The 17,904-nt window shown below is 46.1% G+C and overlaps 1 protein-coding gene across 1 annotated transcript; it reads right to left on the bottom strand.

Annotated features, from left to right (window-relative positions):
• Positions 1–13,932: 13,932 nt before the first annotated feature.
• LOC144929522 (olfactory receptor 51G2-like) lies at positions 13,933–14,868 on the bottom strand. Its single transcript, XM_078849256.1, has one exon. The coding sequence runs from the start codon at positions 14,866–14,868 to the stop codon at positions 13,933–13,935; it is 936 nt and encodes a 311-aa protein (XP_078705382.1).
• Between the last annotated feature and the right edge of the window lie 3,036 nt (positions 14,869–17,904).

Here is a 17,904-nt window from a genome sequence, read left to right as displayed (position 1 = left end):
TGGGTACAGCATCTCTACCTGCCAATACATGGTAGAGCTGTGGCTGCAGCTCAGTGGACCCTTAGCTGAGGTGGCAGCTGAAATGCCTAAAGAACACATGAACAAGTATGAACCGTTTAAATCCAAGGTGAGAGTCAGAATGGGGATAACACCCGAGCATTCTCGTCGGAGGTTCAGAGCCCTAAGGTGGAAACCAGACATGTCGTTTACCCGACATGCCTACCACATTGGGAAACATTGAGATGCCTGGATATCAGGAGCAGGTGTTGAATCTCCAGTAAATTTGCCCTTCCTAATGCAAATGGAACAATTCTTAGAGGGTGTTCCTGAGGAAATAGAAAGATACATCCTAGATGGGAAGCCCAAAACTGTAATCAAGGCAGGAGAGATTGGAGCCAGATGGTTAGAGGTGGCAGAGAAGAAGAAAACTGGTCGCAGTTGGAGCGAGGTCCAGAAGCGACAACCAAAGACCACACTCTATTCCTGGAGGCTGCCCAAGGCCCCACCTACCTCCCAAAGAACCCTCCAGACAACTTATCATCCCACCACCCCGTTCTCCAGCAACCTCCCAGATACCTCTCCAATACCTCCCAGATACTCTTGGAGCGGAGGGAAACTGTGAGTGTGGGTGGGAAGAAGGTCACCAAGTGGAGGGACACTGCAGCACAAGTGTCAGCTATCCATGCTTCCTTAGTGGACCCCAATTTTATCAACCCAGAGATCCAAGTGACAATTCAACCCTTCAAGTCCAACTCTTTCGATTTGCCTACAGCCAAGTTGCCTGTCCAGTATAAGGGCTGGTCAGGAATGTGGACTTTTGCAGTCTATGATGATTATCCCATCCCCATGCTGTTGGGGGAAGACTTGGCCAATCATTTGAAGCAGGCCAAGAGGGTGGGAACGGTCACCTGCAGCCAGGCTAAACAAGCTGGGAGGCCTAGCTCTGTTCCGGAAACTTATATCAGGACCCGGTCAGAGGTGATGGACCCGGACCCCAGGCCAATGTCTGCAACAGCAGTAGTGGATCCAGTCCCAGAGACCCAGACGGAACCAGTCCCAGAACCGGAACCAGCCGAACAACCAACACCAGACCCCGTGCCAGCACTGAATCCAGTACTTGCAACCTCAACACTAGAGGGCCCCACCGAACCTGAACCGGCAGTAGCCCATAACCCTACACAAGAGGCTCAGCCGGAGCCTGAACCCCAACAGAGCATCCCAGCGGAGAGTGGTTCACTGTCAACGGAAACAGCCCCATCCCCTACATCACTTCCAGAGGGACCAAACATAGGTCCACAATCCAATGAGGAACTGATGTCTCCAGCATCAAGGGAACAGTTCCAGATCGAACAGAAAGCAGATGAAAGCTTCCAGAGAGCTTGGACGGCGGCACGGAGCAACCCACCGCCTCTCAGCTCTTCTAATCCATCCAGGTTTGTTGTAAAAAGAGGACTTTTATACAAGGAAACTCTTTCTGGTGGACACCAGGAAGACTGGCATTCTCAGAGACAGTTGGTAGTTCCAACTAAATACCAGGCCAAGCTCTTGAGCTTAGTCCACGATCATCCTAGTGGCCATGCTGCGGTGAACAGGACCAAAGACCGTTTCAGGGGTCATTTCACTGGGAGGGAATGGCCAAGGATGTTTCTACCTATGTCCGGTCCTATGAAGTATGCCAAAGAGTGGGAAAACCCCAAGACCAGGTCAAAGCCCCTCTCCACCCACTCCCCATCATTGAAGTTCCATTTCAGCGAGTAGCTGTGGATATTCTGGGTCCTTTTCCAAAAGAGACCCCCAGAGGAAAGCAGTCCATACTGACTTTCACTGATTTTGCCACCCGATGGCCAGAAGCAGTAGCTCTAAGCAACCCAAGGCCTAAAAGTGTGTGCCAGGCACTAGCAGACATTTTTGCCAGGGTAGGTTGGCCCTCCAACATACTCACAGATGCAGGGACTAATTTCCTGGCAGGAACTATGGAAAACCTCTGGGAAGCTCATGGGGTAAATCACTTGGTTGCCACTCCTTACCACCATCAAAACAAATGGCATGGTGGAGAAGTTGAATGGAACTTTGGGGGCCACGATTCCTAAATTCATAAATGAGCACTCCAATGATTGGGACTTAGTGTTGCAGCAGTTGCTCTTTGCCTACAGAGCTGTACCACATCCCAGTTTAGGGTTTTCCCCATTTGAACTTGTATATGGCCGTGAGGTTAAGGGGCCTTACAATTGGTGAAGCAACAATGGGAGGCATTTACACCTCTCCAGGAACTAACCTTCTGGACTTTGTAACCAACCTGCAAACACCCTCCGAACCTCTTTAGCCCTTGCTAAAGAAAACTTACAGGATGCTCAAAAAGAGCAAAAAGCCTGGTATGATAAACATGCCAGAGAGCGTTCCTTCAAAGTAGGGGAGCAGGTCATGGTCTTAAATGCGCTCCAGGCCCATAAAATGGAAGCATGGTGGGAAGGGCCATTCACGGTCCAGGAGCGCCTGGCAGCTCTTAATTATCTCATAGCATTCCCCACCTCCAACCGAAAGCATAAGGTGGACCATATTAATTCTCTAAAGCCCTTTTATTCCAGAGAATTAAAGGTTTCTCAGTTTGACAAACTGAACGGGCATACCTCTCCATTGACACAGGCAATGCTCACCCAGTTAAAGTCCAACCTTACCGGATGTCTCCTCAAGCTAAAACTGCTATAGAAGAGGAGATCCAGGATATGTTACAGATGGGTGTAATCCGCCCCTCTGGAAGTGCATGGGCATCTCCAGTTGTTCTAGTTCCCAAACCAGGTGGGGAGATACGTTTTTGCGTGGACTACTTGCGTTTTTACTACTTCTCCCCCACCCCTCCTGGGTTACCTTGGCAGTTATCCCCCCATTTGTGTGACAAATTCGTAAAGAATGCATGAATTTGAAACAACAATATTTCCAAATAGCCCTTAACCTGTTCTTTCACCACCAAGAGCTGCTCACCTCCTCCCCAGAATGTGCTGCCCAGTGCAGCCGGATGGGAGCTGACCTTGTCTGTGAAGACTGAGGTAAAAAGAAGCACTGAGTACTTTTTTCACATCATCTGTCACTAGGTTGCTTCCTCCATTCACTAAGGGTCCCACACTTTCCCTGACCTTCTTCTTTTTGCTAACATACCTGTAGAAACCCTTCTTGTTATCCTTCACATCCCTTGCTAGCTGCAACTCCAAATGTGCGTTGGCCTGCCTGATTACACCCCTGCGTGTTCGAGCAATATTTTTGTACTCCTCCTCGTCATCTGTCCAAATTTCCATTTCTTGTAAACTTCCTTTTTTTGCTTAAGCTTACTGAAGTTTTCTCTGTGAAGCCTCCCGTAATTGCTATTCTTTTTGCACATCGGGATGGTTTGTTCCTGCACCTTCAATAAGGCTTCTTTAAAATAGAGCCAGCTCTCCAGGACTCATTTCCCTCTCATCCTGCCCATTAGTTCCCGGAGAGAGTCAGAGTCTGCTTTTCTGAAGTCCTAAGTTCCAAGTTTTGCTACTCTCCTTGCTTCCTTTTGTCAGGATCCCAAACTCAACCTTGTCATGGTCATTGCAGATGTGGGGACCTGCATGAAAGCCTCCTAAGCTTACTTTTACCAGCTTAGGTTAAAACTTCCCCAAGGTACAAACTTCCACCGCCACCACCACACTTTATCTGGGTTCCTGAGAAAACATAGTTGGGACACGTCTTTCCCCCAAAATCCTCCCAACCCTTGCACCCCACTTCCTGGGGAAGGTTTGGTAAAAATCCTCACCAATTTGCATAGGTGACCACAGATCCAAACCCTTGGATCTTAGAACAATGAAAAATCATTCAGTTTCCTTACAAGAACACTTTTAATAGAAGTAAAAAAAGAATCATCTCTGTAAAATCAGCATGGTGAATACCTTGCAGGGTAATTAGATTCAAAACATAGAGAATCCCTCTAGGCAAAACTTTAAGTTACAAAAAAGACACACAGACAGAAATATTCATTGTATTCAGCACAGCTATTTTCTCAGCCATTTAAAGAAATCATAATCTAACACATACCTAGCTAGATTACTTACTAAGTTCTAGACTCCATTCCTGTTCTGTCTCCCGCAAAAGCATCACCCAGACAGACCCAGACCCTTTGTTTTTCTCCCTCCTCCCAGCTTTTGAAAGTATCTTGTCTCCTCATTGCTCATTTTGGTCAGGTGCCAGCGAGGTTACCTTTAGCTTCTTAACCCTTTACAGCTGAGAGGATTTTTCCTGTGGCCAGGAGGGATTTTAAAGAGGTTTACCTTCCCTTTATATTTATGACACGCCCCCCCCAAATCTCAGCTAGGGTGAAACGCTGGCTGGGGTTTCTTCCTGGAGCTCTAGGAAAAAACAGAGTTAATAAGACACATGCACCTCTAAATATACTACCAAGTACATAAAGACTAACAATATTTTGCACATCTCAAGGCTGATTTTAACCAGTTGAATCTGGGAAACTTTCACGGGAGAGTGCATCAGCCACTTTGTTAGAAGCTCCTGAGATGTGTTGGATGTCGAAATCAAAATCTTGGAAAGCTAAACTCCACTGAATAATTTTTTTGTTATTTCCTGTGGTGGCATGAAGCCACTGTAGTGCAGCATGGTCGGTTTTCAGGTGGAAACGCCTTCCCCAAACACATGGGAGTAGCTTTTCCAGGGCGTAGACAATGGCGTAACATTCTTTTTCAGTGACTGACCAGTTGCTTTCCCTCTCAGACAGTTTTTTCCTGAGAAACACGACAGGGTGGAATTCTTGATCTGGTCCTTTCTGCATTAAAACTGCTCCCACACCACGCTCGGACGCATCTGTAGTTACTAGGAACAGTTTGTCAAAGTCTGGGGCCCTTAGTACAGGGTCAGATATGAAAGTCGCTTTAAGCTGGTTAAAGGCCTTCTGACACTCTTTGGTCCACTGAACAGCATTTGGCTGTTTCTTTTTGGTTAGATCTGTCAGTGGAGCGGCGATTTGGCTGTATTGTAGTACAAATCATCTGTAATAACTGGCCAAGCCTAAGAAGGATTAAACCTGTTTCTTTGACTTTGGGACAGGCCACTTTTGGATAGCATCCACTTTGACCTATAGGGGGCTGATAGTTCTTTGACCCACCTGGTGTCCAAGGTAAGTGACTCTCTTTCGGCCTATTTGACACTTTTTAGCCTCAACAGTTAGTCCTGCCTCCCTTATGCTCTCAAGGACTTTTTGTAGATGTTCCAGGTGGTCTGCCCAGGAATCGGAAAAGATGGTCACCTTGTCAAGGTAGGCGACTGCATATTCTCCAGATCCCGCTAGGGGACCATCTACAAGTCTTTGGAAGGTGGCGGGTGCATTTCGCAGACCGAAAGGGAGTACATTAAATTCATACACCCCGACATGTGTGATGAAGGCTGACCTTTCCTTGGCAGATTCATCTAGCGATACCTGCCAGTACCCCTTGGTTAAGTCCAAGGTAGAGATGAACTGGGCCCGTCCCAGTTTCTCTAATAGTTCACCTGTGCATGGCATGGGATAGTTGTCTGGGCGAGTTACAGCATTTAGCTTACGGTAGTCCATGCAAAAACATATCTCCCCATCTGGTTTGGGAACTAGAACCAATGGAGATGCCCATGCACTTCCAGAGGGGCAGATTACATCCATCTGTAACATATCCTGGATCTCCCAATCTATAGCAGTTTTAGCTTGAGAAGACACCCGGTAAGGTTGGACTTTAAGTGGGTGAGCATTACCTGTGTCAATGGAGTGGTATGCCTGTTCAGTCAGTCCTGGGGTGGCTGAGAATGTCGGTGTGTAGCTACTGCACAGCTCCTTGATCTGCTGTCACTGCATATGCCCAAGGGTCATGGAGAGGTTCACCTCTTCCACACCACCAGCACTTTTCCCTTCATAGTAGACACCTTCAGGCCACACAGCGTCGTCTCCTCCCTGGGCTGTAGACTGAGAAACCTTTAATTCTCTGGAATAAAAGGGCTTTAGAGAATTAATATGGTCCACCTTATGCTTTCGGTTGGAGGTGGGGAATGCTATGAGATAATTAACAGCTCCCAGGTGCTCCTGGACCATGAATGGCCCTTCCCAACATGCTTCCATTTTATGGGCCTGGAGGACCTTTAAGACCATGACCTGCTCCCCTACTTTGAAGGAACACTCTCTGGCATGTTTATCATACCAGGCTTTTTGCTCTTTTTGAGCATCCTGTAAGTTTTCTTTAGCAAGGGCTAAAGAGGTTCGGAGGGTGTTATGTAGGTTGGTTACAAAGCACAGAAGGTTAGTTCCTGGAGAGGTGTAAATCCCTCCTTTTGCTGCTACACCAACTGTAATTGCCCCTTAACCTCACGGCCACATACAAGTTCAAATGGGGAAAACCCTAAACTGGGATGTGGTACAACTCTGAAGGCAAAGAGCAATGTATCATGGCCCCCAAAGTTCCATTCAACTTCTCCACCATGCCGTTTGTTTGATGGTGGTAAGGAGTGGCAACCAAGTGATTTACCCCATGAGCTTCCCAGAGGTTTTCCATAGTTCCTGCCAGGAAATTAGTCCCTGCATCTGTGAGTATGTTGGAGGGCCAACCTACCCTGGCAAAAATGTCTGCTAGTGCCTGGCACACACTTTTAGGCCTTGGGTTGCTTAGAGCTACTGCTTCTGGCCATCGGGTGGCAAAATCAGTGAAAGTCAGTATGGACTGCTTTCCTCTGGGGGTCTCTTTTGGAAAAGGACCCAGAATATCCACAGCTACTCGCTGAAATGGAACTTCAATGATGGGGAGTGGGTGGAGAGGGGCTTTGATCTGGTCTTGGGGTTTTCCCACTCTTTGGCATACTTCATAGGACCGGACATAGGTAGAAACATCCTTGGCCATTCCCTCCCAGTGGAAGGACCCCCCAAACGGTCTTTGGTCCTGTTCACCCCAGCATGGCCACTAGGATGATCGTGGACTAAGCTCAAGAGCTTGGCCTGGTATTTAGTTGGAACTACCAACTGTCTCTGAGAATGCCAGTCTTCCTGGTGTCCACCAGAAAGAGTTTCCTTGTATAAAAATCCTTTTTCTACAACAAACCTGGATGGATTAGAAGAGCTGAGAGGCGGTGGGTTGCTCCGTGCCGCCGTCCAAGCTCTCTAGAAGCTTTCATCTCTTTCCTGATCGATCTGGAACTGTTCCTTTGATGCTGGAGACATCAGTTCCTCATTGGATTGTGGACCTATGTTTGGTCCCTCTGGAAGCGATGTAGGGGATGGGGCTGTTTCCGTTGACTGTGAACCGATCTCCGCTGGGACACTATGTTGAGGTTCAGGCTCGGGCTGAGCCTCTTGTGTAGGGTTATGGGCTACTGCCGGTTCAGGTTCGGTGGGGCCCTCTGGTGTTGAGGTTGCAAGTACTGGATTCAGGGCTGGCAATGGGTCTGGTGCTGGTTGTTCCGCTGGTTCCAGTTCTGGGACTGGTTCCGTCTGGGTCTCTGGGACTGGATCCACTACTGCTGTTGCAGACATTGGTCTGGGGTCCAGGTCCATCACCTCTGACCGGGTCCCGATAGAAGTTTCCGGAACAAAGCTAGGCCTCCCAGCTTGTTTAGCCAGGCTGCGGGTGACCATTCCCACCCTCTTGGCCCGCTTCACATGACTGGCCAAATATTCCACCAACAGCATGGGAATGGTATAATCATCATAGACTGCAAAAGTCCACGTTCCTGACCAGCCCTGGTACTGGACATGCAACTTGGCTGTAGGCAAATTGAAAGAGTTGGACTTGAAGGGTTGAATCGTCACTTGGATCTTTGGGTTGATTAAATTGGGGTCCACTAAGGAAGCATGGCTAGCTGACACTTGTGCTCCGGTGTCCCTCCACATGGTGAACTTCTTCCCACCCACACTCACAGTTTCCCTCTGCTCCAAGGGTATCTGGAAGTATCTGGGCCTGCGGATCTCTGGTGTGATTCCGGTGCAATGAACTGTAATCTGTGGGGGTTCTTGGGGCAGTTGGCCTTTACATGCCCCAGTTCGTTACATTTAAAATATCGTCCAGCTGATGGGTCACTGGGGTGAGGTGGGTTGCCGGAGAATGGGGTTGTCATAAATATAAAGGGAAGGGTAAACCCCTTTGAAATCCCTCCTGGCCAGGGGAAAGCTCCTCTCACCTGTAAAGGGTTAAGAAGCTAAAGGTAACCTCGCTGGCACCTGACCAAAATGACCAATGAGGAGACAAGATACTTTCAAAAGCTGGGAGGAGGGAGAGAAACAAAGGGTCTGTGTCTGTCTGTAGTCGTCTTGGCCAGGGACAGAACAGGAATGGAGTCTTAGAACTTTTAGTAAGTAATCTAGCTAGGTATGTGTTAGATTATGATTTCTTTAAATGGCTGAGAAAAGAATTGTGCTGAATAGAATAACTATTTCTGTCTGTGTATCTTTTTTGTAACTTCAGGTTTTGCCTAGAGGGGTTCTCTATGTTTTTGAATCTAATTACCCTGTAAGATATCTACCATCCTGATTTTACAGGGGGGATTTCTTTATTTCTATTTACTTCTATTTTTTATTAAAAGTCTTCTTGTAAAACACTGAATGCTTTTTCATTGTTCTCAGATCCAAGGGTTTGGGTCTGTGGTCACCTATGCAAATTAGTGAGGCTTTTTATCCAACATTTCCCAGGAAAGGGGGGGTGCAAGTGTTGGGAGGATTGTTCATTGTTCTTAAGATCCAAGGGTCTGGGTCTGTAGTCACCTAGGCAAATTGGTGAGGCTTTTTACCAAACCTTGTCCAGGAAGTGGGGTGCAAGGTTTTGGGAAGTATTTTGGGGGGAAGGACGCGTCCAAACAGCTCTTCCCCAGTAACCAGTATTAGTTTGGTGGTGGTAGCGGCCAGTCCAAGGATAACGGGTGTAATATTTTGTACCTTGGGGAAGTTTTGACCTAAGCTGGTAAAGATAAGCTTAGGAGGTTTTTCATGCAGGTCCCCACATCTGTACCCTAGAGTTCAGAGTGGGGGAGGAACCTTGACAGGGGTGGTGGGACGATAAGGTGCCGGGAGGGTTCTTTGGGAGGTAGGTGGGGCCTTGGCGGCCCCCAGGAATAGGGTGTGGTCTGGGGTTGTCGCTTCTGGACTCCGCTCCAACTGCAACCAGTTTTTTTCTCCTCTGCCACCTCTACCCATCTGGCTCCAATCTCTCCCACCTCGATTACAGTTTTGGGCTTCCCATCTAGGATGTTTCTTTCTATTTCCTCAGGAACACCCTCTAAGAATTGTTCCATTTGCATTAGGAAGGGCAAATTTACTGGAGATTCAATACTGGCTCCTGATATCCAGGCATCCCAATGTTTCCCAATGTGGTAGGCATGTCGGGTAAATGACACGTCTGGTTTCCACCTTAGGGCTCTGAACCTCTGACGAGAATGCTCGGGTGTTATCCCCATGCTGACTCTCACCTTGGATTTAAACAGTTCATACTTGTTCATGTGTTTTTTAGGCATTTCAGCTGCCATCTCAGCTAAGGGTCCACTGAGCTGCGGCTTCAGCTCTACCATGTATTAGCAGGTAGAGATGCTGTACCCAAGGCAGGCTCTTTCGAAGTTTTCTAAGAAGGCCCCAGTAACCTCGCCTGCCTTGTAGGTGGGGAACTTTCTGGGATGGGAAGTGGTACCTGGAGAAGGATTGCTAGAGTTTGTTGGTATATTCTGCTGAGCCTTTACCTTCTCCATCTCCTCCACATGCTTCCTCTCTTTTTTCCTTCTCCTCCAGTTCTTTGGCCCTTGCCTCCATTTCTTTGTCCCTTGCTACCATAGCTCTCCTGTGAGCAGCCACTTGGTGTTGTTCTGCCTCTTTCGCTGCCTCACTTTCTTTGTCCCTTGCCTCCATCTCTTTGTCCCTTGCTCCATCTCCCTCCTGTGGGCAGCCTCCTGTACCTCCTTCTCCAGCCGCATGAGTTCTATCTGTCTTTCATGTTCCTTTTGTTTTTCATCAGCCTGAAATCTGGCTAATTCGGCTTTTGTTGAGCCGAGGAGTCTGTCATCCTAACTTCTTGGTTTTTAACTAACTTTACACCCGAGGTTTAGAAATAAAGCAAACAAAACTTGGCTTGTAAAATTTTGCTGTGCTGGAATAGCATACCTATTCTCTGATAGTGATTGTCAGCGTACAGAAAAATACAAAACCAAAAGACCCAAAAACTAACACTTTTGTCTTCAGGCAAATAGGTAGAAATCTCCTCTAGTTGCTCTTAGGTCTGTGAAGACTTGTGAATTTACCTGCAGGAGGGTAACGACTCTGCCTTTAGGAAGAGAAACTGCAGCTCCCAAAGACAATTCCCTTTTGTCTCTGCTCTGGCCCCAAAGCAAAGCAAAGCAAAAAAACAAACAAACAAACCAACCTTCCAACTATTGCCAGTTGGAGACCTGCTTTCTAGCAGCACAAAGGATTTTAAAAATTTCCTTTTAAAATCTGTTTTTCTGGTTCAGAAAATCTCAAATTGATCTCAAAATGATTTCAAGTTAATCCCACCACTCTGCCATCATGTCAAGGATCCTTCCCCACTCTAAGCTCTAGGGTACAGATGCGGGGACCTGCATGAAAACCTCCTAAGCTGACTTTTGTTAGCTTAGGTTAAAACTTCCCCAAGGTACAAACTATTTTACCCCTGGACTTCCACTGCCACCACCAAACTTTATCTGTGTTCCTGAGAAAATGTAGCTTGGACACGTCTTCCCCCCCCCCCCAAACCTCCAACCCTTGTACCCCACTTCCTGGGGAATGTTTCGTAAAAATCCTCACCGATTTGCATAGGTGACCACAGACCCAAACCCTTAGAACAATGAAAAAGCATTCAGTTTCCTTACAAGAAGACTTTTAATAGAAGTAAAAAAGAATCATCTCTGTAAAATCAGGATAGTAAATACCTTACAGGGTAATTAGATTCAAAACATAGAGAATCCCTCTAGGCAATACCTTAAGTTACAAAAAAGACACACAGATAGGAATATTCATTCTATTCAGCAGAGCTATGTTCTCAGCCATTTAAAGAAATTACAATCTAACACATACCTAACTAGATTACTTATTAAAAGTTCTAGGACTCCATTCCTGTTCTGTCCCCGGCAAAAGCCTCACCCAGACAGACCCAGACCCGTTTTTTTCCTCCCTCCTCCCAGCTTTTGAATGTATCTTGTCTCCTCATTGCTCATTTTGATCAGATGCCAGAGAGGTTACCCTTAGCTTCTTAAGCCTTTACAGGTGAGAGGATTTTTCCTGTGGCCAGGAGGGTTTTTAAAGGGGTTTACCCTTCCCTTTATAGTTATGACACCCCCTGTGTCATAACTATAAAGGGAAGGGTAAACCCCTTTGAAATCCTTCCTGGCCAGGGGAAAGCTCCTCTCGCCTGTAAAGGCTTAAGAAGCTAAAGGTAACATTGCTGGCACCTGACCAAAATGACCAATGAGGAGACAACATACTTTGAAAAGCTGGGAGGAGGGAGAGAAACAAAGGGTCTGTGTGTCTGTCTATATGCTGGTTTCTTCCGGGGATAGACCAGGAATGGAGTCTTAAAACTTTTGGTAAGTAATCTGGCTAGGTACGTGTTAGATTATGATTTCTTTAAATAGCTGAGAAAAGAACTGTGCTGAATAGAATAACTATTTCTGTCTGTGTATCTTTTTTGTAACTTCAGGTTTTGCCTAGAGGGGTTGTCTATGTTTTTGAATCTAATTACCCTGTAAGATATCTACCATCCTTATTTTACAGGGGGGATTTCTTTATTTCTATTTACTTCTATTTTTATTAAAAGTCTTCCTGTAAGGAAACTGAATGCTTTTTCATTTTTCTCAGATCCAAGGGTCTGGGTCTGTAGTCACCTAGGCAAATTGGTGAGGCTTTTTACAAAACCTTGCCCAGAAAGTGGGGTGCAAGGTTTTGGGAAGTATTTTGGTGGGGAAAGACGCGTCCAAACAACTCTTCCCCAGTAACCAGTATTAGTTTGGTGGTGGTAGTGGCCAATCCAAGGACAAAGGGTGCAATATTTTGTACTTTGGGGAAGTTTTGACCTAAGCTGGTAAAGATAAGCTTAGGCGGTGTTTCATGCAGGTCTCCACATCTGTACCCTAGAGTTCAGAGTGGGGGAGGAACCTTGACAAGGGGATTGAAGTCTCCCTTGAGATCCCATTGCATGGACTACCTGTGGGGCGTCAGGATCATGGGATGGGGGCTGTTTTCAATCCCCTGCTCCTGCTCCTCCTCTTGCCCCCCCATGCCCAGGGTAGATAGGGGGTCCGTAGTTCCCATAGTGGGCCAGGGTCCCTGGGTGGCTCTTAACACAGCCTAGATCTATCTTGCAGGAAGACCAGGAGGCGGGCCCTCAAGGAGAAGAGGAGGAGCAGAGCATGAAGCCTTGTGGGGGGAAAGATGGAGCAAAGGCCTGAGAGGAAGAGGAGGAGGAGTGGGTGGAGCCTCAGGGGGGAGAAGAAGGGCAGGGTTACAGGGAGGCAGGACTCCTGCATGTGTCTTGCTTTTACCTTTTGACTAGGTGGTCACCCTAAACTGCATGAGCTAGGCTGGGATAGGAGCTAGCCGTGCCTCTCTGTGGGAGTTGAGATGCATTTCCACCCCTTTCCAATCAGCTGGGGCAGCACAAATCGGGGGAAGGAGAGAGAAACTGGGCCTGAGTCTCTTGGCAGGACTAGTGTGTGTCAGACCTTCACTCACACAAATAGTTCTGCTCTGCCTCTGTGGGAAGAGGGCTCAGCAGGTGTGCATAGCTATCAGTAGGGGAGTGGATGCCTGAATGGCTTCTCCTGGGGCTTCTGTGTAAATCAAGTCTCTGACACCACTCACACACAAGAATCTGGCTGAAGGCGTCGGGGAAGGGTGGGTGTCTCTGCCCAAGTAGTAGCCCCTGTCTACAGCTGGTGCAGCCCCATGAATCATGCAGCACCCAGAGCGCTCAGGAAGGGCCAGGACTGCAACAAGAGAAGAGCTCTGCAGCTTTTCTCATGGCCCCTGGATGTTTAGGCAGAGATGGTACAGGGACAGGCCAGGTGTAACTGGAAACAACATGCACGTCTCTTCTCTTTACTGACTGTATCAACAGGAATTCTGAGTTTGGAGTAGCCACCGATACAGCTCTTTATGGGCCAACATCCCACTGCTCCCTTGGCTCTCCATGAACAGCGTCACTTTGTAAATGCTTCTTCCGGCCTTGGTTTCCTTTCCCGACTGGGCTCTCCTCCCTCATCAGCCCCTCTCCCCTTGCTCTGGGTCTTAGACCCCATCTGGACCTCTCTCTAAAAAGTGGAGATCAGTAGCTCATGTCTTCTCAGATAAAAAGAACAGGAGTACTTGTGGCACCTTAGAAACTAACAAATTTATTAGAGCATAAGCTTTCGCCACTTCATCAGATGCATAGAATGAAACATATAGTAAGATATATATATATATAGATATATACATACATATAAGTTGGAAGTCACCATACGACCTGTGAGAGGCTAATTAGTTAAGATGAGCTATTATCAGCAGGAGAAAAAAACTTTTTGTAGTGATCATCAAGATGGCCCATTTTGACAGTTTACAAGAAGGTGTGAGGATACTTAAGTTAAGGAAATAGATTCAATATGTGTAATGACCCAGCCACTCCCATCTCTATTCAAACTCAAGTTCATAGTATCTAGTTTGCACATACATTCAAGGTCAGCAGTTTCTCATCGGAGTCTGTTTTTCAAGCTTTTCTGTTGCAAAATTCCCACCCTTAAATCTTTTACTGAGTGGCCAGAGAGGTTGAAGTGTTCTCCTTCCGGTTGTTGAATGTTATGATTCCTGATGTCAGATTTGTGTCCCTTTGTCTCAGATGTAAGAGTCCAGGAAGGAATAGATGGCTGTGGCCTGTGTTTTTTCACTCCCAGGTCACTAGTATGGGAGCAGTGGGAGGAACTGACCCTTCAGTTGATGAACACCCTGATTATCCTTGCACGAAGTTGTTTGCTTTTCATGCTGTACACAATGGGGTTCATTAGGGGTGGGACCAGCAGATAGAAGTAGCCCAGGACAAACTGAAACAAGTGAGAAGAGCTATTCCCAAATCTGTGTATCACAGACAAGCCGATCTCTGGTAGGTAGAAGAGCAGGACGGCACAGAGGTGGGAAACGCAGGTGTTCAAGGCCCTGAGACACTCCGCATGGGACACGACATTCAGCACTGTTTTGAAGATCATCACATAAGAGAGGAAGATGAGCAATGAGTCCAACCCAATGGTTAAGAGTAGAGTAGACAAGCCATAGACATTGTTGACTGTGATATCCGAACAAGCCATGTTCATGACTTCCTGATGTACACAGTAGGAATGGGAGAGAATATTAGTTCGACAGTATTGGAACCGTTTCAGCAGAAAAGGGAGTGGTAATACTACGACTATCCCTCTTAGCACACACAGCAGTCCCATTTTGGATAACCTCCATGGAGTTAAGATGGAGGCATATCTCAGTGGGTTACAGATTGCAATGAAGCGGTCAAAGGCCATCAACAAGAGGAAGGAGGATTCCATACTTTGAAGCAAGTGGATGAAGAACAGCTGGGCAAAACAGGCATCAAGGCTGATCTCCCTAGAGTTGAACAAGAACATGCCCAGTATCGTCGGTATGGTGGATATTGATAAGCCAAGGTCTGTGATGGACAACATGGAAAGGAAAATATACATGGGCTCATGGAGGCTTGGATCTGTTTTTATAATGAACAGAATGACTGAATTTCCTACTATTGAAATAACATACATTAAGCAGAAGGGGATAGAGATCCAGAGATAGACATCTTCCTTTCCAGGTATTCCGGTGAGAAGGAAAATTGTAAATTGGAACTTGGTATCATTGACAGCTGACATAATGGACTGGGCAGGTTCAAGGAGTTTTCAGGGTTCCTTCCTGAAAGGAAAAAGAACAGGAGACTAGCTGATATTTAACTAGACATCTTTCTGCTCTGAGTGCAAGTCTAGAGACTCCCAGGAGATGAAGAAAGATCAGTAAAAACATACTCTTTGATTTACCCAATTAATGGGAAGATAGGCATTGCTAGACTGGATCAGACCTGAGTCCATCTAGTGCACTATCCAGTGGTCAGTTCCAGAAGCTTTAGGGGCAGGTGGAAGAAACCCTGCAATAGGGAGCTATGAGATGACCAGCGCCCAGGGAAAGTTTCCCCCTGACAACCACAAGTTAGCCATATTTTGTGGTATAAATCAGGAGGGTTTAGAGCCCTTCCAAGCCTTTTTTTTTTAAATTGCTCACTAATGAAATTGTTTTTTTCCAATTACCCTGAGAAGCAGCGAGTCCCTCTTTCAATCCTACTATGCTCTGATCCCCAATGATATCTTGTGGCTGGGAGTTCCGCAGCCTATTTGATAACTGTGATTTTACAGTTGTAACTTTCACACAGTCACCCTTTCTGGCCCTTCACTTCTGAGTGTGGCCCATTGTATCATGACTCGTGCATGAACACATTGCAAGTGCATGGTGAAAGCGGTCGTTGTATTATCTGTCCTCCATTGAAGCTATTTGTAAATGTGTTTCATTGCCTCATTATATACATTCTTTTTCACTTTCTCCACTCCTGTCAAGGTTCCTTCCCTACTCTGAACTCGACAGTACAGATGTGGGGACCCGCATGAAGGACCCCCGAAGCTTAGTTCTACCAGCTCTGGTTAAAAACTTTCCCAAGGCACAAATCCTTCCTTGTCCTTGGATGGGTGCTGCTGCCACCACCAAGTGAGTTAGAGAAAGATTCAGGAAAAGGACCACTTGGAGTTCCTGTTTTCTTAAAATATCCCCCCGAGTCCCGTCACCCCCTTTCCCGGGGAGCCTTGAGAATAATCTACCAACCAAATACGTAAACCAGATTCTTCAAAAACAGAACATTATTATAAAGAAGTAAAAGAAGCACCTCTGTAAAATCAGGGTGGAAGGTAACTTTACAGGGTAATCAGATTCAAAACACAGAGGATTCCCCTCTAGGTCAAACTTTAAAGTTACAGAAAACAGGGATAAATGTTCCTCTAAGCATAGGGAAAATTCACAAGCTAAAAACAAAAGATAACCTAACACACCTTGCCTTATTTACTTTTTTTGCAATACTGAGACTCATTTTAAGATGACTTTAGGAGAAGCAGTTTTCTGACCTGATGCTTCTCCGCTTCCCCAGAGAACACACAACACAGACCACAAACAAAGCCTTCTTCACCCCCCAACCCCGAATTGAAAATATCTTCTTTCCCCATTGATCCTTTTGCTCAGGTGCCAACCAGGTTATTTGAGCTTCTTAACCCCTTACAGGTAAGGAGGAATTCTAGGTTACTCTCAGCTATATGTTTATGACAACTCCTCAGAGTCAAAATTCTGCCACTGCCTCTTTGTAGCACATGGGATCAATTCGCAGGGCCAGGTTCTGAATTCAATGACAGTGACTTCAACTGCATTACTCCAGATATATATGTGTAAATTCGATCAGAACCGAACTCTGTTAACTCTCCCTTACCAAATGCTCTTGGTGATACACCCTGACTCTCAAGAATCCCTCCAAGAGAAATTGAAGTGCTTTGCCTGGTCAGCATTGACTGATTCCAGAGAATTCAATCATCCAACAAGAGTCTCTTCACCCTCACAGGAACTGCATCATCTCCCCGTGCAAGGATCTGTGGATATCAGGCAAGTTACAAGATATAACTGACAGTTACTTCAGCTAGGGGGAAGGGTTGGCTTCACAAATGGGTGAATAATGGAAACACTAGTTGTGCACTAATATCCAGCTGAGTGAGCAAGTTACTTCAACCATGAGTGCGTAACAGTTGATGGGTGTAAATTATGTACAACCTCTATTGCACTCCCCTTTGCTGCACCTCGGCTCTGCTCTTTGCAGTAACACAGGCCAGCGGTTCTGTACTCTCAGGGCTGTTTGGAAAGCCTTTCACAAGTCTTGCAGAGTGAATGAATTCAGGACCTTAATGTATGTGTTAGAAACAGCTTCTTGTCAGTTACTAGGAGACAGTATTGTAAGATGGTTCACTGAACAAAACAATTAATAGCACAAACCCATTGCAACCAGGATGTGGAATACTTCTGAAATAGTTTCTAAAACAAAGGCCATTAACTGTGTCATGGAAAATGAACCACACTTTGTTTTAGGAATCAGAATTGCCTGAGGCTTTTTTATTTTATGCAAGCAGGAGAGTTAGCATAGCCCCACACAGGGTGGGAAGCTGCTCTGTTTTCCATACACTTTAACAGACTTATCCAGGGTTTTCGGTGGCATTTTCAAACAATACACTTCTGCATGGGTACTTTTCCACAGACCCTTCCAACAATGTCTTGTAAGGACAAAATCATACATAATACAATGATAAGTAATTTTTCCAGTTTAAGCCAGTTTTGAGGGTAAATCATAGTCCAAGTGCGGTTAAGAGTAAGCCATGGGTTATAACAGACTTATTGCGGTTAGGGGAAATTTAAGTGGAAGTAGCTGGATAATCAGGGGCCTTCAGATACTCTCTTGCTGCCATATTCCCTGTTGGCCACCCACTAAGATGACCCTTTCCCATCCTTCTTAGCGCATACAATTATCCTGCAATAGGGGCATCACAAATCCTTATCAGATAATTTCTTCCCCAACTGTTACCAGTGCTCCTTCCTATAGCGATTCCAACAACTCTACTGCCAGCTTTGGCTAGAGATGCATGTTATGAAACTTTGGTTTGTAATATTTGTATTATGATGAAAAGTTTTGGCATTCCATTTGCATACCTGTACTTTAGTCCACTCCTGCCAACCCATTCTTTCCCCTCTGATCTGCTTTCCGAGATGTTTTCTCAGGTTAGAGTGGGACTTAAAACCTACTTTATGTCATCTGGATTTCTTCAGAACCTGAAAAA

This window comes from Lepidochelys kempii, chromosome 1 (assembly GCF_965140285.1).
Source record: "Lepidochelys kempii isolate rLepKem1 chromosome 1, rLepKem1.hap1, whole genome shotgun sequence".
Lineage (NCBI taxonomy): Eukaryota > Metazoa > Chordata > Testudines > Cheloniidae > Lepidochelys > Lepidochelys kempii.
Note: the sequence above shows the minus strand (reverse complement) of the source record. Positions and strands in the feature narration are given on the sequence as shown.